The sequence below is a fragment of the Aedes albopictus genome, chromosome 3 (assembly GCF_035046485.1).
Source record: "Aedes albopictus strain Foshan chromosome 3, AalbF5, whole genome shotgun sequence".
Lineage (NCBI taxonomy): Eukaryota > Metazoa > Arthropoda > Insecta > Diptera > Culicidae > Aedes > Aedes albopictus.
The window spans coordinates 140,206,859-140,234,024 of record NC_085138.1 but is presented as its reverse complement, the minus strand read 5'-3'; the positions used below and the strand labels follow the sequence as shown (position 1 = coordinate 140,234,024).

The 27,166-nt window shown below is 42.6% G+C and overlaps 1 protein-coding gene and 1 long non-coding RNA gene across 2 annotated transcripts; one reads left to right on the top strand and one right to left on the bottom strand.

Moving 5' to 3' along the window:
- Positions 1 to 1,993: 1,993 nt before the first annotated feature.
- Positions 1,994 to 22,583, bottom strand: LOC109408400 (autophagy-related protein 9A). The gene is made up of 14 exons (XM_062861102.1): positions 22,404 to 22,583; positions 14,723 to 14,897; positions 14,311 to 14,533; positions 13,985 to 14,162; positions 13,721 to 13,925; positions 13,533 to 13,657; positions 13,328 to 13,455; positions 13,077 to 13,261; positions 12,827 to 13,005; positions 4,815 to 4,946; positions 4,592 to 4,745; positions 3,552 to 4,504; positions 2,868 to 2,970; positions 1,994 to 2,797 (listed from the first exon to the last, which is right to left on the bottom strand). Exons 3-14 carry the CDS (start codon positions 14,465 to 14,467, stop codon positions 2,603 to 2,605), a joined length of 2,694 nt encoding a protein of 897 aa, XP_062717086.1. The 5' UTR covers positions 14,468 to 14,533; positions 14,723 to 14,897; positions 22,404 to 22,583; the 3' UTR covers positions 1,994 to 2,602.
- Positions 22,584 to 23,212: 629 nt separating this feature from the next.
- LOC134291371 (uncharacterized) lies at positions 23,213 to 24,448 on the top strand. The gene is made up of 2 exons (XR_009999053.1): positions 23,213 to 24,082; positions 24,142 to 24,448. It is a non-coding gene; the product is annotated as an uncharacterized LOC134291371 (long non-coding RNA).
- The last annotated feature ends 2,718 nt before the right edge of the window (positions 24,449 to 27,166 follow it).

Genomic DNA, 27,166 nt, shown 5'->3' with positions numbered 1-27,166 from the left:
GTGCTCATCGTAATGGTGCCGCCACATCTCGCTCGTAAGAAGATTCCCGTGATTGTCTCGGCACATGTCGGCTTGTGGCACAAAGCCTTTGCGCGAGCTATTCAGCTTCTCGTTGAACTTCCGTGTGTCCTTAGCGCGGTACAGCCCTTTCCATCGCTTTGCGATCTCGTTCGTCTTGCTGCCGCTTCTTCCTCCGGAAGACTGAGTTCTGCCTGTTCCACGCCTGTTTATAACGTACCTCATTCGTCCTCGTACGGTGTTGCAACATTCTCGCCCACGTTGGTTGCATTCTTCTCGTTTTTCAACTGTTTACGTTCGCCATCGTACCAGTCGTTTCTGTGATTCGGAGTCGCGAAGCCTAGTGCTGCGGTCGAGGTACGGAGGTACTACGTATTTATGGCGGATCGGATGTCCCTCCAGCCATCTTCAAGTGTAGCTGCGCCAAGCTGCTCTTCCGTTGGTAGGGCCACTGCAAACTGCTGCGCGTAGTCTTGAGCCACGTCTACGTCACGCAGCCGCGGCGTTCGACTTCGACGCGTGGTAATAACGGTCGAAAATTTTGAACGCATACATACTGCAGCTAGATAGGAATCAATATTCGCACTGCGGCATGTGCAGACATTGGTTATATCCGAGAAAAATTGACCGTCGATTAGAACGTGGTCGATTTGGTTTGCTTACCATCAAAGTCAGGCTTTATGGATGTTTCTGCGGGGGAAGAAAGTGCTTTGGACTACCATACTGCGTTGGCCGTTATCATTCGATACGGCGTGCAGGCTGTTTCGCCTGATAGCCGATCTGTACATTTCCTCCCTTCCTACCTGCGCGTTCATGTCATCGATAACGATTTTCACGTCACGTTACTCTTATCTTCTAAAGTTCCCGCAAAAAATCCCTGGTGAAATTCTTGAAGGAATTTGTGAATAATGCTGGAAGAAATCATGTAGGTGTTTCGGTAAAAATCCCAAAGATGAATCTCAGGGAAGTCTGGAAAGAATGAATCACGGAAGGAATCTCTCGAAATTTTGAAAAAAATCAGAAAATATCCCGTTACAACTGGAATACAGTCACATAAAGTCAAAGCGGCAAACGCGCAGGTATTAAGCAAAACCATGCAGAGAGAAGTTAGTTTGAAACCGATTTCGTGATGAAAATTTTCTGGACCTTCTTAGGCATAGAATAGGGTATAGCATAGTAAATAAACCCAAGTGCAATCTGAATTGTGTGTAAAGAAAATTTCCGCCGCAACACAAATGGCAACTTCGTAGTGCAGCAATCGGTAAGTTGCTCATATTAAATAGAGCCTCATACTGATGTAATCCACCACTAAAAATGTTCCATTTTACCATTGACTGTAGCAATATGATGTTTGGTGGCAAAGAAGGATGCAAGTCAACAATTGGTTTTATTCACATTGAAAACAACAGTTCTAATGTGTATTGGTTTGAATCCTTGCTGAAATAAGGATTCAAATCCTTACATAACTTTCTGAATGAAATTTGTTCTAGCCTGTTGGTATAAGTAAGAGAAGCTCAGAGGTCAAAGGCTCTGAGGCACGCCTCGTACCAGTGGGGACGTTACGCCAAGAAGAAGCAAAATAACATCTGAAAGAATGTCGGAAAAAATAGGAACGAATCTATAAAATAAAATCCGGACATGAAATCGCTGGGAAAAACACTGCCGAATAACAATGATCGTGATGAGCATCGTCCGTTACGCATACGACTTCGATTATTGAACTCAAACCTGCTTGAAATTATGTAATGAAAAGGCTATAAATGTGATGGGGTGATAAACTCGAGCCATTACTGTTTTACTAAATACCGATAGACTCAAGAAATCTGGAACTAAAATGGAGATGCCAATAGAAATCGTTGAAGGTAAATATAAATTATACCAGATGTTCAGTTATTAATAATAGCCACATTTTGAGTTCTGCCTCTATATCTCTATGGAATGATGTCATCGATGGTCGAAAAAATACAACATAGCGTTCAACTTGAAAATATGTTATTCTCCTTCAAATTCTGTTGCCGAAAATATGTACAGAAAAGTTTTCTAATGTGTTGAATCACTTGAATCCAGCCTTGAGTTAGTAATCTTTCAAGAGGTTACAAATCGATTCATACTATAAATACATCTGTTCAGTGTAAGAAATTTATCGATTTTCGAAATTCTTTAATGGCTATTTACAGAGATAGGTAAAGACCAATAAAACTTTGTCCAACTGGTTTCATCACGATGTTTCTGCCCATTCGACTAAAATAGAGGACGATCGCATCATCAACGGATCTGTGCGGATAAGTAGTTTCGTCCAAAATATAATTAAAAAAATGATTTCCTACTTAAAATTAGAGTGAATCGAACGTGAGTTTGTGTGTGTGAGTTCTTTGCTTTCACGAAAACACTGAGTGTCGGGAGGACAAGAGCTACCGAATAAACACATACTAACATTCACGCTTACGACCTAGGGCAACACACACGGGGCTGGTACAACCCTATCGATCTTGCCTCATTGTAACTTAAAAAAATATCACTTCGCCTAAATCCTTGTGTGGAACTATAACGTTATATCCTATCGTTAGACCCACTCGGCGTTTTGCTAGGACTTTTTGCCCCCGAGGAGCGGCGTTCGTTCCGCAGCCGAGGTCGAACTGGATGTGGTGGCTGCGGCTCCAGAACCGGACACGTGACCGGAGCCGGAAAACACGACCGATGGTGATTGCTGTTGGTGTGGCCGTTGCCACTGCTGCCGTTGGGCTGCCTCGGTCCGAAGGCTGCCACCGCGACGTCGCATCTGATGGATTTTGGGAAAGGCGGGAGTTTTACTTTACCTAAAGAACTATTCTGGGTAACAGTCTACTCACGTGATTGTGATGCAACTCGTGCAGGTACAAAGTACTAAGACACATATCCGCTTGCGTTACCTCGTGCGACGGTGCCTGAGATCCTACGTTTTCCCCGTAAAGACTGTAAAAAAAGGTTCACATTGATTACTACATTTCGACAAACTTTTAAAGTGGAATGAACATAAGAGAAAATCAATTTTTTTTCCAGCTTTTTAGTGCAAACATTGTAGGTAGTAAACTCTGAACTTTACTTTTGAGTAGACACTACAAGTCACCAACTTTACGGTGACTTTTTACTCATACGACCAGTCTCGTTTCAGGCCTTTGCAAACATTCGTAAATTTTTGCGTATTGAGGTACACCGGGGCAAGTTGAAACAGTGGGTTAACATGATGTTATCCAATGATGGTGAATAACTTGAATGTCATAACACATAGTTTTTGATTCAAGTAATCTTTTGGCGAAAGAAAAAAATCCAAATTGTTTTGAAATCTATTTCAAAACTTCGTGTTTCATCTTGCCCCACCCGTTTCAACTTGCCCCGGTGTGCTTAAAACCCCAATTCCACACTGATTAGCAAACAGTGTCTAGAAGGCACGCTACTTTCGATGTTGTTTTGTCCTACATCAAATTCTAGGAGAGCTGTAACCTCGGGCAGATTCAAATTATTCCCATTACATTCTCTCATAGCCTTGCACATACCTCGACAGCAGCCCATTGCGGGAACCTTCGGCAGGTCCCTCCCGTCTACTCATACCGCCTCGGGTGCTAAAACTCATGGTCGTCCTTGGATCACCAAGGCCTTGACCAGCAGCTTGACTAGATGAATAAAGTTGACTTCCTCCAGCCACTCCAGCAGCTCCCTCCATGCCGCCTCCACCATTCTCATCGCCGTCGTTTTCGTTGATGTCATGCAGGAACGTGCTCCGGAGAGGTGCCACCGTACTGCCATCGGTGAGATTTTGCTGCAGCATCCGCTCGAAGTCGAACGAGGGAGGGGAGTTGTACTGATAGTGTGATTGCACATTGGATTGCTGAAGATGAGGTGCCACCCCAGCAGGAAGTGAAATTGGCGGTGGTGTACCGAATCCACCCAGGTTCAACGATAGACCTAACTGTTGCGAGTTTGATAGGTGATGAGTTTGCAGAATCGGATGAATTATCGATTGATACTGATCTCCGAGGCTCTCCATCGACAGGAGACTCTGTGTCATGGGATTGGTCATGGTTGGAGGAACGCCTCCGTACAGGATACCTCGCTGCCGGTTGAGATCCTGTAGGGCGTGCCGTTTAATTCCCTGCACAAAGTGTCTGGCTTCCGGTGGCATCTGCCATGTGGGATTGGTGAGCGTGAAGTGAACTAAGGAAAGCTCCGTCTTTCCGTGCTCGCCTTGCGTGTACTGATTGTTTTCTATCACCGGAGTGTTGATGGCTTCGTTGGAGTCCTTCTCGATGGCACTGTTGGTGACTTGCCAATCCGGATTGCCGTGCTTACGGACATCCAACTGGGCGAACGAGCACACATCGCCTACGCCGACGACGTCGATCGTGAAGTGGCGGAAAAAGTCCACCAAGTCCAGGGCTTTGGGCTTTAGTACAAACAGCAATACGAACGGCGCAACGAAGGGACTGAACAACTCGTTCATGATGTACATCTAAAAAACATGAAAGCATTAGTTAGTGTTGTGTTTACACCTTTTCCTTGGTCGATAAAACAAAAGAGTTATTGAACTTGAACTTACTGCTTTCAGCTGGAAAAATTGCTCGAACTGATCTCGAACTGTGGAAGTGTGGGCGTAACCCCGCCATGAAGCTGGAAGATAGTGTACATGCGCAAGGACATTTCGTAATAGCTGCTCCGGACACCATATCATGTTCTCGTCAGGAATCATAGACCTGTAAGGACATAAAATCTGATTGATATTTTTCTTATCAACTACCTACCCGATGAGTTCGTAAACATACCTTGAAATAACACTCGCAGCGCCCAAAACGGTGAAAATCGTGAAAACATGCTGCACCTGAAATACGTCTTCGTCGTACACTGCTAGAAGGAATATCAACGATGCCACACCACCGCAAACGAACGCCACATTTCTGGAAACAAAACAAAAAAAATATTGTTTGGAATAAGAGACGATTTGATTACGCTACGATAGCCGGGTTATATTTAGCTAGTGGTAAGAATTTATCACAGAAAGCCTGAAAATTAGTGCCAAAAGGCTAAATACTTAAAACTTTGGCTGCTGCTAGCGCCTAGTAGAAGACTGGACGGCCGACCTTAGAGTAATCTGAGGAAGTATCCGTTTCGGACGAAGTCAGTCAATCCCACTCTAAAAGCGCCATAAAGGCTATCTCGGTCTCGGCATACCAGCGACTTAAACGAAATTCCCCTTAACCCTTATGTTGCCTGTAAAACGATGAGTCGATAAAGAAGCGTCCAACATTGCTCTGGTCCTCACAAGTTCCTACCTCGGGCTTCCACGGGTCAAGCGATGACAAAGACCGCCAGAGTTGTATGCTTAGCTGGTAGTGCAGGCTGGGCACTGTTGTCCTTCTGACTTCAGCTAGATTGAGGAGGTACGACCCGAGCGTCTGTTCACCAAGGAGGTGCGGCTCAAACAGCGTCTGTTCTGGCATCCAGCGGTTGAGTAAGAAATGCTGCATCACGTTCAGCTAGATCCAAGGTGTTAACCCCATCAGCGAGGTCGTCCCAGTGTTTATTTGTTTATTTGTTGTGTGTGCATCAACAGGCAGCAACCTGCCCCAATGATGTTTGGTGTTAAAATTATATACATAATACAAAGAGAAATATGCTAGCAAACGAAACAAAAGACATGTCAAAAGGTAAAATACAAGCTTAAATTCTAACACAGACGTAGTCAATTGTTTCTACTGTTAAAAAACGAAGAGAATCTCCGGCGAAGAGTTTCCCGAGCCAGATGAAAATCGAAGATTGATGCGACTCTGTTGAAAATCCGTTGCAACCCGTGGATAGCGTCGTGCATCGCATAATTAGATCTTCGTAGAAGCAATCTTAGTGGAATGCTATTGCGAAGTGCACGTGGCTGAACGTTCAAATTTATTTGTTCCAGGATTGTCCCACAGTCTATACGTCCTTGTAGCGTGTCTGCAATCATCAGTGCTCTGGTCGTTTCTCTACGGTTACGGAGTAACTCGAGATCGATTAAACGACAGCGGTTTTCGTAGCTCGGTAAACGAGTCAGATCCCTCCAAGGCAATTTTCGAAGCGCGAAACGGAGAAAGCGACGTTGGACAGATTCAATTCTTTCGGAACCGTTGCAGTAAGCCGGGCTCCAGACTGCAGAACAGTATTCAAGAATGGAGCGCACTAGGGAGCAGTAAAGAGACTTCAGGCAATGGATGTCGGAAAAATTCTTCGCTACTCTGAAGATAAATCCCAGAGCTCTGGAAGCTTTGTTGACCGTATACGATACATGCTGGTGGTATGTCAGCTGGGAGTCTAGTATAACGCCTAGATCTTTGATATGGTTTACTCGCTCGATAGTGACGCCAAGCATGCTGTAGTCGAAGAGAACCGGCTTCTTTCGTCGAGAAAACGTGATGACGGAGCAAGTGACGGAGCATTTCGTAGGATTGACAGTCATTCGGTTCAACAAGCACCAGTTAGTGAAAAGTTCAATCTGCTGCTGAAGAAATTGACAGTCGGCAAGGGTGCGAATCTTGAGGAACATTTTGAGGTCGTCGGCATACGATAATCGGGGTCCTTCAATGATAAGATGGACATCGTTGAAATACAGTAGGAAGATCACCGGTCCCAGGTGGCTTCCTTGAGGAACACCGGAAGAAGCGTGAAAACGTTCTGATCTGAAATCTCCTATGGATACCATCAGTTGACGATTGGAGAGATACGACCGGAACCAGCGCAAGATATTACCACTGAGGCCGAATCTGTCGAGTTTAGCGATAGCAATGTCGTGGTCCAGCTTGTCGAAAGCAGCAGATAGGTCTGTGTAGATGACATCGGTCTGCACGTGTTCATTCATACTTTCGATGATATACGATGTGAGGCATGTTGGTTGGGACGCTAAACAGAACTGGCACGATGGCCCTCCGGCGAGACAGGATCGTTGACGTAGGTCCAATAAGCCACCCTTAAACATCCCCATTGCGAATAACATAGGAGAAAATACGACTCGATACAATCGGCCAAAACCCACGCGACGAAAAGAGGACTACGATTGAAAACTTGGAACATTGAATTTCAAGTCACTTGGTTTCGCAGGATTGTAGAGCGAGGTGGACCACGGCGGACTGGCCGTGCAGTGGAATCACTACCGACGGCGGAACCAGGGAATCGATCCGGGGAACTTTCGGTATTCGCGTATACAGTGGGAAACGACGAAGTATGATACAGCGATGTTTATTGCACGGACTTCTACAGTGAACTGTATAATGCAAATCTATTGTCAAGTGTCTCTTTACATTGCCGCCCATAGATGGGGAGACAGATGTCGCACTCCCAACACTCCTCCTCGACATCTTCTGCGACAATCTTTTACAGCTATCGTATAATTTACAAGTTTACTCACATATAACACAAACATTGAGACAAACATCTTACACTTAGAACATCGGACTTTCATTAACGACTACACCAACGACGTAATCGTCCAATCTCCGCGGACCAACGCCTCTAGTGGATCGCTTCTTCACTCGCTGTTCTACTGCCGGTTTATCTTCGCATCCGTAGAATTCATCTTCGGATTCTGCATCATCTCTTGGATTCACCTGCTCCTCCTGCAAGGGGCTTCCTCGAACCATGCCTTCACGTTCTAGTAGCTCCTCCTGAACGACTTCCTGCTCTTGGATTGGCTCCTCCTGAATCGCGATTGGCATCCAACCAGCGTCACCAACGTTATCCGATTCCTCCAAGGCCGCTTCCTGTCCAACTTTCTGTTCGAAGAACTCAACATCTCGGCTGAACGTTATCCTGTTCGCCTTCATGTCCAACAAACGGTAGGCCTTCTTTTCTTCGTTGTATCCGACCAAAACAAGCTTCTGGTGTCTCGCGTTCGGGATGCGAACATTCACCGGGCTTCCAAATGTGCGAAAATGTTCCACGGTAGGCACCTTTCCGAACCATTTCTCGTACGGGGTTCTGTCTATCGCACGGGAGGGTAACCGGTTCTGCGTATAGGCAGCAGTCACTACCGCCTCCCCCCAGTACCGCTTCGGAAGTTTCGCACCGATCAGCATCCAGGTAGCCATCTCTTGCAGCGTGCGGTTCTTGCGCTCCGCGACGCAGTTCTGCTGCGGCGAATAGGCCGCGGTATACTGTGCCTGTATGCCTTCGTCCAAGTACAAGTTCCGCAACTCGTTGTTAACATACTCGCCGCCACCATCCGATCTGATGACGCAAGGAGCTCTCCCAAACAACGCTTTGACGTGAGCGACGTACTGCTTGATGCACCCGACGACTTCCGATTTCTTCTTCAGCAAGCAAACTACGGTGTATCGGCTGAAGTCATCGATGAGCGTCATCAGGTATCTGTTTCCTCCAGGAGTGACGTTCGACATGGGACCACAGACATCAGTGTGCACTAGGTCCAGTACACGGCCGGATCTGTTCTGGGAAACTTTTGGAAAAGGACAACGGGGAAGCTTACCTTCCAGACAGGTTTCGCAAATCTGCCTCAGTCCGCAATCCTGGATCCGGAATCCCTCTGCCAAGCCACCGGTTCTCAGACGATCAAGCACGGCAGGATCTCGGTGTCCGAAACGTCTGTGCCAAATATGTTAGCAGTTCTTCGGATGACGAACCTCCTTGCTCAGCTTCGAAAACTCGACGGTCTTCAGCACGAACAAACTCCCGTACACTTCGCCCACTGAAACAGTCTCTGCCTTGTCACTCTTAATCACACAGCACGGTTCAACAAAGTCCACTCCGAAGCCTTTCTGCGTCAGCTTCTGTACAGAAATCAGTCCACTGTCCAAAGTCGGTATGTACAGCACTTCTGTCAGCCGTACATTGACGATCTTTCCTGCCGCGTTCACGCACTTCACTAGACCTTCACCCATTCCGTGGGACTTCGTGGCAGAGCCATCTGCCAACGCCACTTCGACGCACTTGCTGCTATCCAACTTCGTGAAGAATGAGCGGTCGTTGGTCATATGATATGAGCAACCACTGTCAATGTACCACAGGCTCCTTTGCCGAACCCCGGCAACCGAAAAGCAAATCGGATTGTCCCTTGAAGAATCCTTCACTTTCACTTTATCCGCTTTTCTTTTCTTCGAATCTTCTTCACTTCTCTTCTGTTGAAGTTCAGCAGAACTTCTTCGGAAATGCCCTGGTTTTCCGCAATAAAAACACACTTTCTGCTTCTGGGCAATCTTCCGTTCCAGCTTCATGGCCGTTTTACCAGATTTCGCACTGCGATCCGCTCGCCGCTGGTATTCATCCAACAGCTTCTGCAAGTGCCAGTGGTCAAATCCGCCTCCGGGCGACTCTCTAGGGCCGTAACGAGGCCACCATACGAGTCCGGCAAACTCCTCAACAACATGGCAATCTTCAGTGGATCTTCTAATGGCTGGCCGGCGCACGCAAGCCTCTCGTACAGTTCTTCCAACTCGAATAGATGCTTCTCGACATCCACACCGTCGGTTATATTCAAACTGCACAATTTCTTCAGTAATGACACGCGCGAAGTCATGGACATCTTCTCGTGATACTGTTTCAATTGGTCCCAAACAGCTTTAGCACTACCAGCATCTTTCACTATGTTCAGCTGATTATCGTCAATGTACAATACAATCGTCGCATGACACTTCTCATCAGCTCTCGTTCATGCATCAGTCACTGGATTCGGTTTCGCTGCACTAATCACACTGCAGTGGAATCACTACCGAAGGCGGAACCAGGGAATCGATCCGGGGGACTTTCGGTATTCGCGTATACAGTGGGAAACGACGAAGTACGATACAGCGATGTTTATTGCACGGACTTCTACAGTGAACTGTATAATGCAAATCTATTGTCAAGTGTCTCTTTACATTGCCGCCCATAGATAGGGAGACAGATGTCGCACTCCCAACAAGGATGTGACAGGATAATCTACGACGAATTACATCCCCGCAACTTCGACATCGTGGCGTTGCAGGAACTTTGATGGACTGGACAGAAAGTGTGGAAAAGCGGGCATCGAGCGGCTACCTTCTGTCAAAACTGTGGCACTACCAATGATCTGGAACCAGGATTTATAGTGCCGAGATAATCACGGGAATATTCTCACGAGCGAGCGTGAGGTGGTAGAGAGGTGGCGGCAGCATTACGATGAGCACCTCAATGGCGACGTTGCAAGTACCGAAGATCTAGGAGTGTGCACAGGACGAATCTCCTGACCTCCAAGAGATTGAGGAGGAGGTTGGCCAGTTTAAAAACAACAAAGCCGCTGGAGCAGATCAACTACCAAGCGAGCTTCTGAAATACGGTGGAGAAGCACTGGTGAGAGCTACACTGGGTCATTACCAAGATTTAGGAGGAGGAAGTATTACCGAAGGAGTGGATGGAAGGTATCGTGTGTTCCATCTACAAAAAGGGCGACAAGATGGATTGCAGGAACTATCGCGCGATCACAATACTGAGTGCTGCCTACAAGGTACTCTCTCAAATTTTATGTCGCCGTCTATCACTGATTGCAAGAGAGTTCGTGGGGCAATATCAGGCTGGATTCAACGCGCTACAACGGACCAGATGTTCGCCATCCGCCAGGTGTTGCAGAAATGCCGCGAATACAACGTGCCCACAAATCACTTTTTCATCGAGTTCAAATCGGCATATGATACAAACGATCGAGAACAGCTGCACGAATATGGATTCCCGGATAAACTGATACGATTGATCAAGGCGACAATGGATCGAGTGAAGTGCGTAGTTTGAGTATCAGGAACATTCTCGAGTCCCTTTGATTCTCGCAGAGGATTACGGCAAGGATGGTCTTTCATGCTTGCTTTTTGACATTGCTTTAAAGGGTGTAAGAAAGAGAGCGGGGATAAGCACGAGTAGAACGATTTTCACGAAGTCCGTTCAGTTGTTTCAGTTTCGTTGATGCTATTGTTATTAGCTCGTAAATTTGAGACGATGGCGGAAACGTACATCCGACTAAATAATGAAGCTAGGCGAATCGGATTAGTCATTGATGTGTGTCGAGGACAAAGTACATGATGGCCAAGGGGTCTAGGGAAGAATTACTGCGCCCGCCACCAGCAGAGAAATTCAGATGCGTATTGTGGCAGGAAATAGTGCTTACTCTGGACTCCGCATAGCAGACTCTACGATCGAACAGAGTTCACCGCGTCACACGAAGTAAACTATCTACAAAACGCTGATTACACCGATAGGCCTCTATGGGCACGAAGCATGAACTCTACGTACAACGCGACCAACGCGCTCTTGGAGTTTTCGAACAGAAGGAGCTGCGTATCATCTACGGTGGAGTGCAGATGGAAGACGAGACTTGGAGAAGGCGAATGAACCACGAGCTGCATCAGCTGCTGAGAGAACCAACCATCGTCCATACCGCGAAAATCGGGAGGCTACGGTGGGCGGATCACGTCATCAGGATGTCGGATAGCAACCCGACTAAAATGGTTCTCGAGAGTCATCCGACCGGTACAAGAAGACATTCCCAACTAACATTTTCAGCGCTATAAGCTTCAGTCATTTGCTTTCTGTTGTGTAACCATCGAGTAAAAGCAGTCAACGCTGAATAAAAGGAAAGCTAGTCAAATATAAAGCATAAGCTAATACACGACTGCAAAACAAGCACAATCCAGCTACCAAACTTGGTTTTCAGAAATCCATTGCTTGTCACTGGGGCTGCCTTTACTCCACTCTATTCCAACTCCGGGAGATGTGCAAATCGAGTAAGAGTCCCAGTCACTACAATAGCTGCTTTTATACAGTACGTTGTGTAATGTTGCCAAAACACAAAACAGCAGCGCTTCGTAGCCGTTTAAAGAACACTCTTTCAGCTAGAAGCTGTGAAGAAGAATCTGTTGGCGCAATCACACAGCTTGTTCAATGTAAACATTATTGCGTTTGACGTTTCACAAGCTTTTGCAACAAGATGAAGTTGGGTAAGGTTTCTTGTGACACAATTATGAAGCCTTGTCTGGAGTAAAACAAAACGGACTATTTTCTATGTTTTTTATATATAGCAGTGTGGCAGCGAGGACGTCATCGGGACCAGTGGATACGGAAATCGGGAGTTCGATTCCAAAGAGCGGCAAGTACTTTAATTATTCAATTTTAAAAGTGATAATTCCAGTTCCACATGTATTGCGTCACGGTATCCGTAACCTAATTATATTTAATCGTTTAATTTGGGGATGCCGTATAACTATTATTTAACAACTGCGAAAAGGCTGAAAAAGCGCCTTCTCAAGATGTTATTCAGTTAGTGGTTACATAGGAGCCGAGAAAAGAGCTATGACTTGGTGGCATAGAAGCTTCTCGCACAGCATAAACATGCTGATTAAGTTCGCCAGATTCATTGGTATAGGGCTTGCATAGAAGCTTCCATCTATATGTACAACACAGTAACTCAGCATCAAGCCGTATTGAGGACGCTTTGTTGACGTTTACATTCACAATAAATGTTAGTTGGGTTGTGCGCAGCGAATTAGGTGGGTCGATCAAGTGGAGGACGATCTGTGGACCCTTCTTAGTGCGGAAGTGCAGACACACAGCCATGGACCGAGTAAAATGGAGACGGCTACTATGTAGGTACAGCAGAGACCACTGAGGCCTTAGTCTGACCTGTAACGGTAAGGTAAGGAATGGAACACGACAGGAACCATCTAGGTGCGCGTGTTTGCTCACACACAAGAGGCTCATAATAGAGATTCTAGTATTGAAATGTATTCAAACACTGCAACACAAGACATCCACATAAATAAGTAAATGATAAAAAGGAAAGAAGAATACTCACCTTGCAATCACAATCACCAGCGGCGAGGAGAACGAGTTCATGTATTTCACTGCTGGCCGGTAGGCGCGAGTCAACCGCGCATCCAGCTCATGGTCCAGCTCGTTAAAGTGACGCAAATGAAGTTTCCCGTACTGTGACCAGCACCGCATACCCAGTGTCCCTGGTTCTTTTTTAATCAGCTGCAACAAAAATACCGACATCATTAGTGATCTTTGGTCTGGCTAGCTGGTATGTATCTTCGTGGACTCACATCGACGTAATTGAAGAAAAAATACATCAACTGGCAAAGGAAGATGAATGGCGAGAGAATAAGGTTGGCCACCGCCACCCAGAATATTTGATTGGCCAATTTGTTGGCCAGTTCTATCCGGTTGCTCGAACGCTTGAATTCCTCCCGTAGGTGCCAGTTGTTTTCGAACGGAGACCATGGTCCCCCTGCAAGAAGATGGAAGTTTTGTCATTTCTCTGAAATAGTGTGCCGAACAGAATAGGTGATCTTACAGAAAAGAATTAATCCTATGTTGTAGCGCAATGCTTGGCTCAGGCAAACCACAGTTCCCAAGAATGGCAGTTGAATGGTAGATGGAAGAAGTGATTTGTTCATCATTGCTACCATGTAGTTTTTGAATCTGAAAAAAAACATTAGAAGTTGTTAGAAATCGAGTTACGATCTCGTGTTAATCTAGATGCATCAACCGAAACATACCTTAATATCCTATGATAGATATCTAACTCAGTCAATTGCTCTTTGTTGATACTCATTTGAATTTCCGATTGTACCTCCCGGATCTTTTTCTGAACCTCGTGCCAGGTGAGGTTATCCAGGTCGGACTACAAAAAGTTGCAAACTTTAGTAATTAGAAACAAAACAGGAATCATCTATTTTATACTCACATCCTCAATCTTCAACGCCGTGTTGAAGAATAGCTTAATGTCCCAAAATTGTACCAGATGGCACAAAAATTTGAACAATCGGAAAATCCAAAACAGACCGGCCAGTACCAAAACCAGCCAGTCGAGGCCTCCCAGCGCGGCAGCGCACTCCGCCGGTGCTAACATCGCATCGGATAGCTTCACTTTGTGGGGATCATCCTTTTCGCTGGAAATAGAAGTAATGATGAGGTTTCGAGTTTTGTCCAACCTTCCTCAATAACTTACTTGAAAAGTACGCTATAGTCTATGCAGTTGATCATATATGTGATCAACACAACGACAAACATGAACTGGAACAGTTCGAACACCTTCTGCAGCATCATCACGTAAAATCCGTGCTTCTGATGGTAGCAGTAAAGCCGGTTGAAGAACGAATCCAGATCCTCGATGTGGTTCCATCGTGCTGGAATTATTGAATCAATGAACGAATAAGAGGGCGGAAATAAAATGAACAAATCGAAAATGAAAACATTTCATTTTTAGAAGAGAAACAGACAATCTCTGTTAGGTAAGGCACATAAAGTTTGAAAACCACTGTTACAATAACTCACCTTTACTCGTCTCCGGCACGACATGAATGACCAATCCACTACTTTGGGGCGTCTCCTCCTCATCGATGGTGGGCGACAGTTTGTTTGCATCGTTGTTGAATGGATTCGTATCTTGGTTCGTTAGGGTGTCGTAAGTTCTCGTATCGGCCTTAGCCATGTCGCCTCGAAAGCCTCCTTATCAGTGTGGGGTATGGAACAGACTCCGCTAAGAGATCTGTAACAACTACAGAACAGGTAAACGAGTAATAGAAGATTAACATAATGTCCATAATAAGTCTCAATTGGAAACGAGTAACATCTGCTTGCTTCATGATATATGAATCACCAACACAAACAGAAGACCGTTTTATGCTTGAATTCTTTTTTTGTTGCTCCACTTCCAGTCGCAAACACACAACAACAGCAAGTTTACCTTCTACGGTGGAAATATGGAATCTGCCTTACGCGGAAGTCGGCGTCACATTTTTCGCCCCGGTTATCCTTTGTGTTAGAGCATGTCTAGCATCATCCAGCTAGATAAGCATCCTGCCGCCAGCAGTGTTGTTTATGCTTTGGGTTTCTGTCGCGCAGAGTTGTATCGTTTCGGTCTGCAAAGTTCAAGGTGAGAAAGAGGTGTGTGATTAGAAATAATGCAAAAAAGTGATATCACTACTTGCAGGTCAGGGGTGTCCAACTTGGTTGGCGCGACGACCCACGTTCGCTTACTGTAGAACTTTCATCACAGCTAGTTTGAATTATAAGCATTTTATTGCTTAAAAAACTTATTTACTATACTGTATACAGCCAAAGAATAAGAATATCAAGAATGCCCACTCCACGGATGCTCGGGGGGACACTACCGCAGCGCTATTTGCGGATGAAAGTTCAACCTTCATGCGGCAGTGTGCGTTACTGATTGTATGCGGATACCTAAACATACGCACACCACCTTCTCTTATGACAAATCACGAACACTGTTATATAGAGCTTCCACCTTGAAATGCTTGGAGAGCGCCACTTGTCTTGTCGCTTGACAATGGGGCACGTTCGGTGTAGTACTAGATTTGTAGTAATGAGCTGAATTTTTGTATGGTGAGAAGGTCAGTTCTCCGTTTCTGAAATAAAATGGGGCAAAAAGCGTGGGTATTATGATTCCTTGCCTAATTAGATGCTATTTGAGCAAAACTTTGGATAACTATGTTGTTTATGTTGCAAGAAATGGAGAAAATAGCAACAACGTTGCCCAAGGTTTTGCTCAAACAGCATCAAATTAGGCAAGGAATTATAATACCCACGCTTTTTGCACCATTTCATTGCAGAAACGGAGAATTGACCTTCTCACCATACTAAAATTCAGCTCATTACTACAAATCTAGTACTTCACCGATCTGTCCTATTACATAGAAAAGGCAAGAGAGGGCATTCTTTCTATTTTTATTCTTTGATACAGCCCTTAAGTTAGATACCATTACAAATGTGACTAGGTGCACACATAAATGAAAGTTTATTTTTTTTTTTGCTCTTTTTGCATATGTATTTTCTCAAAGGCTGGTGCAATAATCATCAACTGATAAGAAGATGGGCTTGAACGTGAAATAAACCCAAATTTCAGCTATTAAGTGGCATATCCGGTCGGGTATTATAAAAGGGAACCAACTGCTTCCTTGAACGGAACAGCTTTCACCACTTTTACTTCTTCAGGAGCACTGGGGCTCATTGTTTTGTCTAGCTTAAAACTTGCATCCGCAGGAGTTGACACAGGATTACTATTTGCCATATTAAATGGCTTCAAATTTCTTCAATGTAGTTCTACAGATCGATACAAGTCTTGCCTTTCTCGCGATTTTTCGTTATTCGGAATCCCAGACAAAACTTTTCTTCGTCTAAATCCATTATTTTAAATCTACTATTCTGGGAACGTTTCAGCTTAGCTTCATTTAATCATTTCATCATTTCATTTCATCAATAATCAAACAATCGTCTACACATACGGTAACAAACGTGATTCGTCCTCCTTTAATGATGAAATACAGACACGAATCTTGATTAGAACCGAATTCTTGTAGTGCTTCGTCTAGCTGGTTAATCCAAACCCGGCTTGATTGTTTGAGACGCCTTCCCACGCCTTCATTGGGTCGCCAGTAAAGCCTTCAGGTTGTTCATGTAAATATCCTCACCCTTCAGTTTGCCTGGCAAAACACTGTTACAGCGAGAATTTGCTCCATGCCAAAAAAAAACAACAGGTAACGAATCGTTGAATACCGAAAAACTGGATAATAGACTTCGGTATGATCAATTACGGGTCGCTGCGAACGATCGAATCGTCTTTCTGCCTGGGTGAAGTTCGGTCAACTCCAAAATTTCATTCTCCTCCAGAGCTCTGATTTCATCCCCCATTGCTTCCTCCCACAGCTTGTGGTCATCTCGCTGTAACGCCTCAGTAACTGCTTTCGGGTCATCATGGTCGACCATTGTCACATCCAGCTGGGACAGCATTTTGGCTATAAAGTCTGGACCACATAGCGTCCGTTTCGTCGAGGTTAGCGTTTTTTTGACAGTTTTCCCATGGGAAATGTGTCAAACTACTGTCACGCACACGCAAACGTATGCATTGTGTGGAGCACTTAACAAACAAAAGTCCTGTTCAACGACGTAGGTTGAACTTGCTCGAAGTTACTGCACCCTACTCTTACCCATTTGTCAACAAACGGGAGAGAGCGGGATGGAGGAAGTTCGAGCAAGTTCAACCTACGTCGTTGAACAGGACTAAAATCTTTACATTTGCCTGGACCTAAGCGCTCCCGACCGCTGCGCCTCAACCCTCACACCAACTTTTTTTCGCTGGAAATCAGCAAAGTTTTGCTGAATTTTGCCGAGCTGAAATTTCAGCAAACGATTCAGTAAAAAATACTGGAATTTTCAGCAATTTCAACTGTCATCGTGATTGTCAACGGATTACTATGGATGATCAGCATTTTTTGCTGAGTTTTCAGTACACTCGACCGCTGTTGGTTTTGGCAGCAATTTACTGGATAGTTTAAGCGAAATGGATGAAATATTATTTAAAATTGTGATTAAAAAATCTTAATAACGATTTTTTGGTGTGTATCTCCTGTTCAGTTGGTCAAGTAAATTGTGGTGGGATCGCACGATCAGGCATGGCATCTTGGGAACCAACGGGGTCACTACAGTTCGCCTGATCTTCGTGTTGAACTACTGTTGTAGGTGGTTGTAGTTCCATTCGCGTCAACTTCAATCAGCTCTCTCTGACTCAATCAAAGCATAGAATATCATGAAATCAACTGACGCACGCCAATGAGGAAAACGATCCAATCTCGCTTTCTATCTCGACTTATGATGACATCCTTCAGCTCCCTTAGAGTTCTCGGCATATCTGATAGATTCCTTCCACAGACTTCGAATCGAACTTCCTTCGATTTGGTTTTGCAATGTGATACATTGCTCTTGAACAGAAAACTTTTAGATGCTGAAGATTCGGCTTCTTTTGGGTACACGTCTCTTCTGGCGTAGTTGCTTCTAACGTTCTGGTCAGACATTGGTTTACTAAAGTAAGCTGTTATCAATTACAGAATTACAGAAGAAGTGGAGAAATTGGCTAAAATTTTGTCCGGGTTTCCCGATAAGGATTTAAAAAAATAATCGGAAATTCTCTTGGAAATTTAATCAGAAACTCCATCAGGAACATATAATGGATTTCCACTAAAATAGGTATCTACAACATTGTCTATGAGAATTTCCTCTTTGATTTAGGAGTTATGTGAAAAATTATTGTTGGAGGTCACAAGAACCTCCCCTATAGCAATCACGTTAGAATAAGTTTTTGTTAAGTGGTCATTCTTTATGGTGATCGACCAGCAACTGCTCCACAGATTGCAGAAGGGGTACCCTAGGATTCCCTCTTTGGATTTCGCAAAAACTGTATCACAAATTTCACTACAAATTTCACTAAGCAGTTCTAGAAAAACTCAGCTAAAACTCTTTGTTGGGGCAATCTTAACCGGAATGATTGAATACCTCTCGACAACAGATTACATTGCAATCAGCTTCAAAGCTGCAATTTTATTATAATTTCAATTAATACATTTGATTATAATATAATATAAAACTTACATTTTAGTATTTACATCCACGATGATTCGATTCCCCAACACCATAACTTAACAACTACCTCATAAACTTTTATCGGCTTTCTATACCCGACATTATGCCAATTATTATCCAGTGCTGCCAGTTTCACCAAGCAGTAGTAAAGTCACCACAACACTCTTCTTGACATTTCTCTATGAACTTTGGCATGAATTTCAACTAAATCAGGGGTCCAATGCTGCAAGCACCCTCAGAAACAGCATTTTTTTAAATTTCTTTTATTTTATTTTAACATTGTTTTCACGCTAGAATTTAAAATCTGGTATGAATAAATTTAGTGAATATCAAGATTTTTCCTAGCTCCGCTCATTTATTGCTCTAGATTCAAATTCTTCCACAACGACATTAATACACATATTGTACATTAGCCTGGTACACGGTTTATATGGGAAAATACAAAAAATGGAAAAACTCAAGTTCCTGTATACTTTTTGAGTTCCACTTTGGTCCCATATCAACTGTGCAAAATTTCAGATCGATCGGAAAAACTATATTTTAGCACCCGCCATTCTTAGTTTTTCATACGATTTACTATGGGGAAATATTACTCCTGCAATAACTTTTTTCACATGCCTCAGATCCCTTTGCGGTCTTCGGAGGGTTGGTTCTTCGTAAAATTTCCAACAGAAATCATTCATCGATTTATTTTTAGGGGTTAAGGGGCAACCTGTGGCGATTTTTCTTTGAAAAAGTGATTTTCCCCATACTAAATCGTATGAAAACTTAAAATAGCTGGCGCTAAAATATAGTTTCTCCGATCGATCTGAAATTTTGCACAGTTGATATGGGACCAAAATGGAACTCAAAAAGTGTACAGGAGTAAAATGTCTTTTTGTGTCCCACGCTATTGTACATACATAGGGTGGGGCGGGGCAAGATGGGTCGCATGAGGATGGATCACCATAACTTTGTAAATACAAATCGTATTGGTTTGTATTCGTCCGCTACTCTTTAATACACTAGTTAGCTATGCTAAAAGTCGATAAAAAGTTCATTAAATACAAAACATGATGTTAAACAAGCAGTTTTAAAAAGTGATCGATTTTGTGCCGTGAAAAAAGTGCGGGGCAAGATGGGTCACCTTTTAAGTAATTAACATTTTCTCAACGAAAAACGTCAAAATATAAGATTTGTTCCGCATTAAAATATGCTCCATATCCATACTGAGTAAACAAGAGCTACAAGTAAACATTTTATAAATTTATTTGGAATATAAAAAACTTTACGATTTGAGTGGTCCTGAGGCGACTTGAAAATCGATGTTTTTACTAAAAAATTATCATAATTTTATGTTATAATTTTGAGCGTTCATTCCGCTTGATTGAAGTCATTTATGAGATAGTCTTGTAATAAAAAATAAATAACTTTTGAATGCTCCAAAAATACGTTCAAAATTGAAGGTGACCCATCTTGCCCCGCGGCCGTTTATATGGATAATATATGGAATGTATCGCATAAGAAAAATGGCAAAAAACCATTTTATTTTTTATTTCCAATGAGAGTGTATAATTTTTCAATCAATGCCCCAAACTTTTGTATATTCATGCTGGTCATCTAACAAAATTATTAACATAATCAAAACATGAGTAATGCGCCCGAAAATGGCCCTGACCCATCTTGCCCCGCCCCACCCTATTTGTAAAAATGATTAATTTTTTCAAGATTTTTGGCATTGATTTTTTCCATGTTATATGAGCAAAAATATATCCTCTATATGAAGGGCCCCCATATTTGTAAATCCGGCTCTGCAGGAGTTGCTTTTAGGATTCCAACAAGGAGTTTCTTCTAAAACTCATCCATGACTTCATTCTAGGATTCCCGCAAGAGCTTCGGCAGGATTTCCGGCAAAATCGTGTTTGGATTTTTTTTTTCAGGACTGCCTTTCTTTAAAGCCATAGCAGTTCATTCTGGAAATCCTTAGTATTTTTTTAGGAATCTTTCGGGAGTTCCATTTTGGAACCCTCCAAGAATTCTTTCTAGGAATCCAGTAGTTGCTTATAAGAATCTACTAAGAATTGGAATCCTTCTGTAAATCTTTAGGAGTTTTTGATGGGATTCCTCCAGCAGTTTCTTTTAGGATTTCAGCAGACATTCTTTCTCGAAGTCGTCATCTTTGGATTCTTCCAAAAACTTCTCTGTATTCTCTCAAGAATTGTATTTGGAATTTCTACAAAGATTTATTTTGGCACATCTCTTGAAGCTCCTTCTGAGAAGTTATTTCCTTCCTTGAAAATCTTCCAGGAGTTCCTTATTATTGCCCCAACACAATAAAAGCTTAAAAGATCGATCAAAACGATCATATCTGACTTAAACATATCAATAGTTGCTTTTTCGTGATTGATCTGAACTGGTATGAATTGCACTGAGATCCAACTGAATAAGGGACTGGGACACTCACTCCACTTATTCTAGAAGTGCAATTTAAGCAGCATAGGACCATGGATAGGGGATATATTTAAATGATAGATTGTGTCTAGATCATAGGTTCCCAAACTTTCAGGTCCGCGACCCCCTTTGGCCAGCAGACGTACATTTCGCGACCCACCATAGAAATTCCCTCATTGTCTGTTACAGTAAAATATTCGACTGTCTTTCGCGACCCCCTGGATGTAGGCGGGTGCCCCTCTGGGGGATCGCGACCCACAGTTTGGGAAACTATGGTCTGGATTACTCGGAAGGAGAAGCGGCACAGTTCGCTTGGTTGCATAACTTGTAGGCGTTATATGATATAGAATGACACTGTAATTTGTAATTTGTTGTTTTATTGTAAACGATAACCTTTTAGTTGCTACTTTACATGAGGTCAAGGATTCTGTGCTGTGCTGTGAAAATTGGAAGAGAAACGGCTTTTTCAATCCGTTTTTGTCTGATGGCTTTGAATTTATGAATAGTCCTGTTCAATAAATGACGAGTTGTACAGATAGAAAGATACGAAGCAGGAGGAAAGGGACGGGTCAAGGATTGAACCCAGAGCCTTCTGCATACGAATCAGAAGTGGTAGCTACTAACTAGACTTCCAAGCCCGTCAACACAATAAAAGCTTAAAAGAAATGAAAAACACATGGCTCGATTAGTCGAGCAATTCGATTAACCGGGGTGTTTTCTTTTCTTCATCATAAATCAATTGAGATCAATTTTTAAAAAAGGATGAGGAGTGGGGACATATAAATAATAGAAATTACATACCCAAATTTTCTCTCTGCATTAACGCCAAGTACCTATTGACTACCAAAACGATCTCCTATCTTACCAACGATTTGAAAACCTCTGTTCTATCCCAGCACACATACACGATCAGGAAACCTGTATACTACCGTGCCAGCTGATTTTTATTCCTTCAAATACAAACGAAAGCAAACCTGAAGCCAACGCAAGCGATCGCAAAATAATATGACGGAAAAAGGTCTGACAATTTCATCACGATGGGCAAGCGAAATCGAACCAGGCTACCTTGCACTGTTTAGCGATTATACTAGACGGAATAATGTAAACACTGAGCCAACTCAATTTTGTTTGCAAATAAAGGCTAAGCTTTTTACCACACTCGTAAAAGTCCTACTACCCTGATGTCCATTCGGCTCACTACTACTCTACTGTCGCCGTAGGATTAATCAGACGCAAAATAAATGCCTACCAAAACAATTTTAATGGGCCACAAAAAATGAGTAACTTCTACCTGTCTCGTATCCTACTACTACCACCCGCAAACGGCCACTTCCCCCGTCCCCGTCCGACGTAGCTTGACCCGACAAGCTACCGCACGAACCAGACAGAGCCTTGCGAAGGGGCCAAGAAACAAAGAAAGCTAAATAATTTTAAACGCAATAATTTATTTCACGCGACGCAATCCGCGATCACTGCGCTTGGAACTGGCTATGGCACGTGCGTAATCAACCACGGTAAATACACGGAAGGACTTCCAACGAAGTCGAATTTTCACCACCTACCTGGCTATTCGGGTTTCCTGGCCACCAAAGGATGCGAAAAGCTGCAGTTTTTCTTCCTCTCTAAACAACACCAACCAACTAGTGAGATTGTGACTGGCGAAAATTTTCTATGCGATCTTCCTGCTGCGTGTGCTTCACCACTCTGCTGCTGCTCCTGCTGCTGCCACCCGTTCTTGTTGCTTTTGCTTTTCTGTGCGAGGGGCTGTCTTCTTCCGCTTCTTACCTGAGGGTAGCAGTGACAGCTGTGCTTGGATGTGTGTGTATTTGTTTTGGCAGCATGTTCGAAAAGCTCGCGAAAACATCTGGTAGATGGATTCTCTAAAGCACATATTCACTATAGACACTATAGATTCCATAGACTCGCGAAGACATGGTTGAGTAATACGATTTTAGTGTGTTTTTCCGTGAATTTAGAGTGTACCGAGCGAATATGACGTCACGCAATCCATTGTCGCTATTAAAATCGTGACGTCATGCTCGTTTGGCTACACGAACTGACAGTTCGTTTGGCTACAGTTGTCTTCGCCTTCGCGAGTCTATGGAATCTATAGTGTCTATAATATTCACACTAACGAGCCTGGATTAAACTTTGGTATACTCGAGACACTTTAATAGGCTCCTAAAGGCCTATCTCAATTTCTGCATAATTAGATCAAGCATTGATTAAAACGACATGTTTACTCATTTTTTAAGTATTCCTATTAGGTAAAGCCCATAAAATATATTTTCAAAAATTTTAATAATTTTTGCAACACTCCTTGTTTAGCACTAAATTTTGGGTAAATTTTGTTTACCGTGTATGTCAAACAGGAACATTGACCAATCCAAATTCCTGTGTGGTAGTGGTTTGTGTTCAGATTTCCCGTGTTAATCTATCTGTAAGAACTTTGTAAACATCTTTTGTTCTCACGTATATGGATAGGCTTGCATTAGGTTTCGTGAGATAAAATTTGGAGAACTCAATTTATTGTCAAAAGTGAGCCAATGTGGTGTCTTTTGCAACCCGCCGTTTCACTTTCGTTACGTCAAGGTTGACCTCGAATGTCAAACAAGACCTGCTCATCATTATTTTATTTTCAAGTTTATTAACTATTCTGTTATTGTTTAAGTTCGGAAAAATTACCATTGAGATCAGAAAAGCATGCTCTTTCGTGTTATGCAGCAAAACCGGGGAAATATTTTTCATTTTAGGACCCTATTCACACAAATCTCGCGTTACATTTGAAAAGGGCCTATCCCTAGAACGTAAACATTGAGAAAAATCGATGCAAACATCCCGCATAGAAATTTACAGTATCCAATACTGTTTGAACCATTTTGCAACCAATCATTTTATTGTCACCTATTTGTTATATATTCCACGTATGCTCTATTTATTACAGTACAAGGACAATGCGACAGTTAGTACTATTGTAACATTAGGCAATGATGTCCATTTATTGTTTGAAATAATCCCACTGTTCGAAGACTGTACCGAACATCAATTTAACCCCTGATTTAACCATAACTTTTGATGTTCGCTCCCGACATCGGTCTGCCAACCCATCACACACAGAAAAAATGGCAGCCATGTTTTGTTTACAAAAATTATTTCCTGCAGAAATTCGCTCCGCGTTATTAGTTGATAATATGTTTAAAGAATAATTTTGGCACAAGCAGTGATGATGAACTAGATGGAGGTAAGTGTTTTAAAATGTTAGTGATAGTCATAAATGTACAAATGTTGAATAATTTGCAGCAGCAAGAGCATCGTGCACGCCAGTACCGGATCGGCAGAAATCCTTGGATGTTCCTTCCCGACGAGTTCGCATGCAAGCAACTGCATTAGCGCCGATAAAATAAGTATCCGGCAGTGCTTTCGCCGACATATTCCAACCTTTCTTCATCTTCTGTTGGGCCGTCGATTCCATGCATCTCGGATTTTATTCCAGTGAAGAATATTGTGTAGAGTGTTATCAGTTGCCAGAAAATAAGTTGTGCCATTATTTATTTTATTTATTGTGTGTGATTGATCTTCAATAAATGTATAAAGTGATTCGAAAAAAGGGTGTTTTACTATATATTTTTTACAAAATGAAGAAAAAACAAAATCAGTTCCAAACCACACCACGTACTGTTGTTTGTTATTGTAATATTGTTATCTTACCATAGTTCCAACTTTCCAGTAGTAAATTTTCAACCATATCTCGCGTTACATTTGAAAAGGGCCTATCCCCAGAACGTAAACATTGAGAAAAATCGATGCAAACATTTTCCATCACATTTCCTATTCGTATTTCACAGTTTTCGGATTTTTCAACATGCTTTTTGTTTTAATGACACAAGAATAGATGTATCTATGCTTCAATAATCAATTTTGCATTAAAAGTTATCAAAAAAGTATGAAAAATTATAGATAAACATGTTAAGCTAATTTGAAAATTTTCACCCGGTGTACGCCTTATTGTGAGTCTTTCTAAAATTTTCTTAGCGTGGGTTGGTCCCCCGAGTGAGTCCGTTGTTGACATCGTATCAAGGCTTGGCCGTTTTTGAGAGAGAGAATTCTCGCTCTCGGCGCTTGGGCCGAGAGCCGCTCCGAAAATTTTCGGTTGTCGGCCCTTTAAACGAGAGGACCAACAAATGAAAACAAAATTTTACCGTTACTGGTCCATTTGAAGCACGGGCTTATGAATGATGGAAAAAAAAACAATGATCGGCCGTTTTGAAGGTGGGGTTTGTTCTGATAAGATTAACGGTTAGGCGGGTGATGTTTGCACAGTATGTTACTGTTGGGGGATGCTATGGAAAGGTATCAAAATCGATTTGTTTACATTTTAGGGATAGGCCCTTTTCAAATGTAACGCGAGATATCGGATATGCTTTCACTACGGTTAACAAATCAAATTTTTATGGAAAAAATCTCATTTTGAAACGGTAAACATTCTTAACGACCCGTTGTTCGTATGGTCGGATCTCCAAAAACATCACTCATTACTGTCAGAACATTATTCAGCAATGGTCGGCTTACGGTCGAGTGTACCATTTTGATTATGGTTGAGGATGGACCATAAACCATAACTGATGTTGTTTTAGTGTGGTTTTGATTTATGCGGGATTTTCCATCACATTTCTTATTCGAATTTCACAGTTTGAGAATTTTTCAACATGTTTTCCGTTCTAATGACACAAGATTGAATGTATCTGTGCATCAATAATCAAGATTGCATTAAAAATTATCAAACAAGTACGAAAAATTATAGATAAACATGTTAAGCTAATTTGGAAAGTTTCACCCGGTGTACGCCTTATTGTGAGTCTTTCTAAAAATTTCTTAGCGTGGGTTGGCCACCCGAATGAGTCTGTTGTTGACATCGAATCAGGGCTCGGCCCATTTTGAGAGAGAGAATTCTCTCTCTCTGCGCTCGGGCCCGGAGCCGTTCGGAAAATTTTCGGTTGTCGGCCATTTAAACGAGAAGGCACGAGCTTATGAATGATTGGGAAAAAAGTAGTGATTGGCCGTTTTGCAGTTGGGGTTCATTCTGCTAAGGTTTACGATTATGCGGGTGATGTTTGCACAGTAAGTTACTGTTGGGGGATGCTATATGGAATGGTATCAAAATCGATTTGTTTACATTTTAAGGATAGGCCCTTTTCAAATGTAACGCGGGACATCACTGAACGAAAACCCCCGCCGTGCGGAGAATGATTCTTCATTTGATTCTTCATTCAACACAAATCCGCAGAATCGGAATGCTAATGACGAGGCTAATGATAAATAACAGAGCAGAATGATTTTCCAAGTGATTTTCTTTCGTCCGAATGAACGAAAATCATCCTGTTATTAAATTAGAATAGGTAAAATTTGTATGGCATGGGTCAAAAACAGTGGGGTGACACAGCTGTCAAACTCGGTACATCGTCGCTTTACCCATCATCGTTTTTGGTACGGCGCGTTTTGGTACCCACTTTCTGGTTGGTTCACCCTAACTTGCTGCTGATTTTCGGGTGTGTGGCTCGTGTGTTGCTTGTGCTTATTTCGGAAATTACACATTTCAAACAAAATCGTTATTTTTGATGATTGTTTCTCTTTCTTTATCACTTTGCACGATGTTCTATGCGAGGTTATATGTAGCAGCGAAGCAGTGTCGATGTTTCCAGCGCATTTTTTCCATGAATTAAACATCAAAACAAAAACATTGGACGCCATGTTGAATCGAATGCTGGGTTGATGATTCTGGCTCTTCGTCATCCCCGAGGTCATCCCCCTGGGCAAAAATCATTCAATAATTGGGTTTTTAAATTAAGAAAAATTCAATGATTTTCTATTTTTAAACGAAAGAGCACCTTTTTCTGAGCCGCTATGATTTTTTTCAGATTTTTAGAACTTTATTGTGGTATCTAAAATCAATTTCAAAGAGATTTTTTGAAATCACCTTTTGACAGCTGGGCAACTGCTTGACAGCTCCGCTCAGTACAAAATGCGACGAGGGGTGATTCGACAAATCGCTCCCATACAAATTTCAATTTGATTTTTAAATAGGTTTCCGGGCACCAAAATTGATGAAAATTTGGATTTTGGCTAAGTTTGGCATGCAGATTCAGAATATGGAATTATCTCAACACCACTAAAGAAGCCAATTTATGGCGGGGGCTCAGTGAGGATTTATTGGCAAATATCCCGTATCGCCTTAAGTGGAGATGTATTCTGCTCCACATTCCACATCTTCGAAAATTTTTCAAAACAATTACGCCCTGGAAAGGCCGGCCCTGGCTACTAACGAAAC

Coding starts and splice junctions, on each gene's coding strand:
- LOC109408400 (XM_062861102.1), bottom strand. CDS start 14,467: ATGGCTAAGGCCGATACGAGAACTTACGACACCCTAACGAACCAAGAT. Junction 14,163..14,310: donor CGTGCCGGAGACGAGTAAAG/GTGAGTTATTGT, acceptor CAATAATTCCAG/CACGATGGAACCACATCGAG. Junction 4,746..4,814: donor GCTGCGAGTGTTATTTCAAG/GTATGTTTACGA, acceptor ATGTCCTTACAG/GTCTATGATTCCTGACGAGA.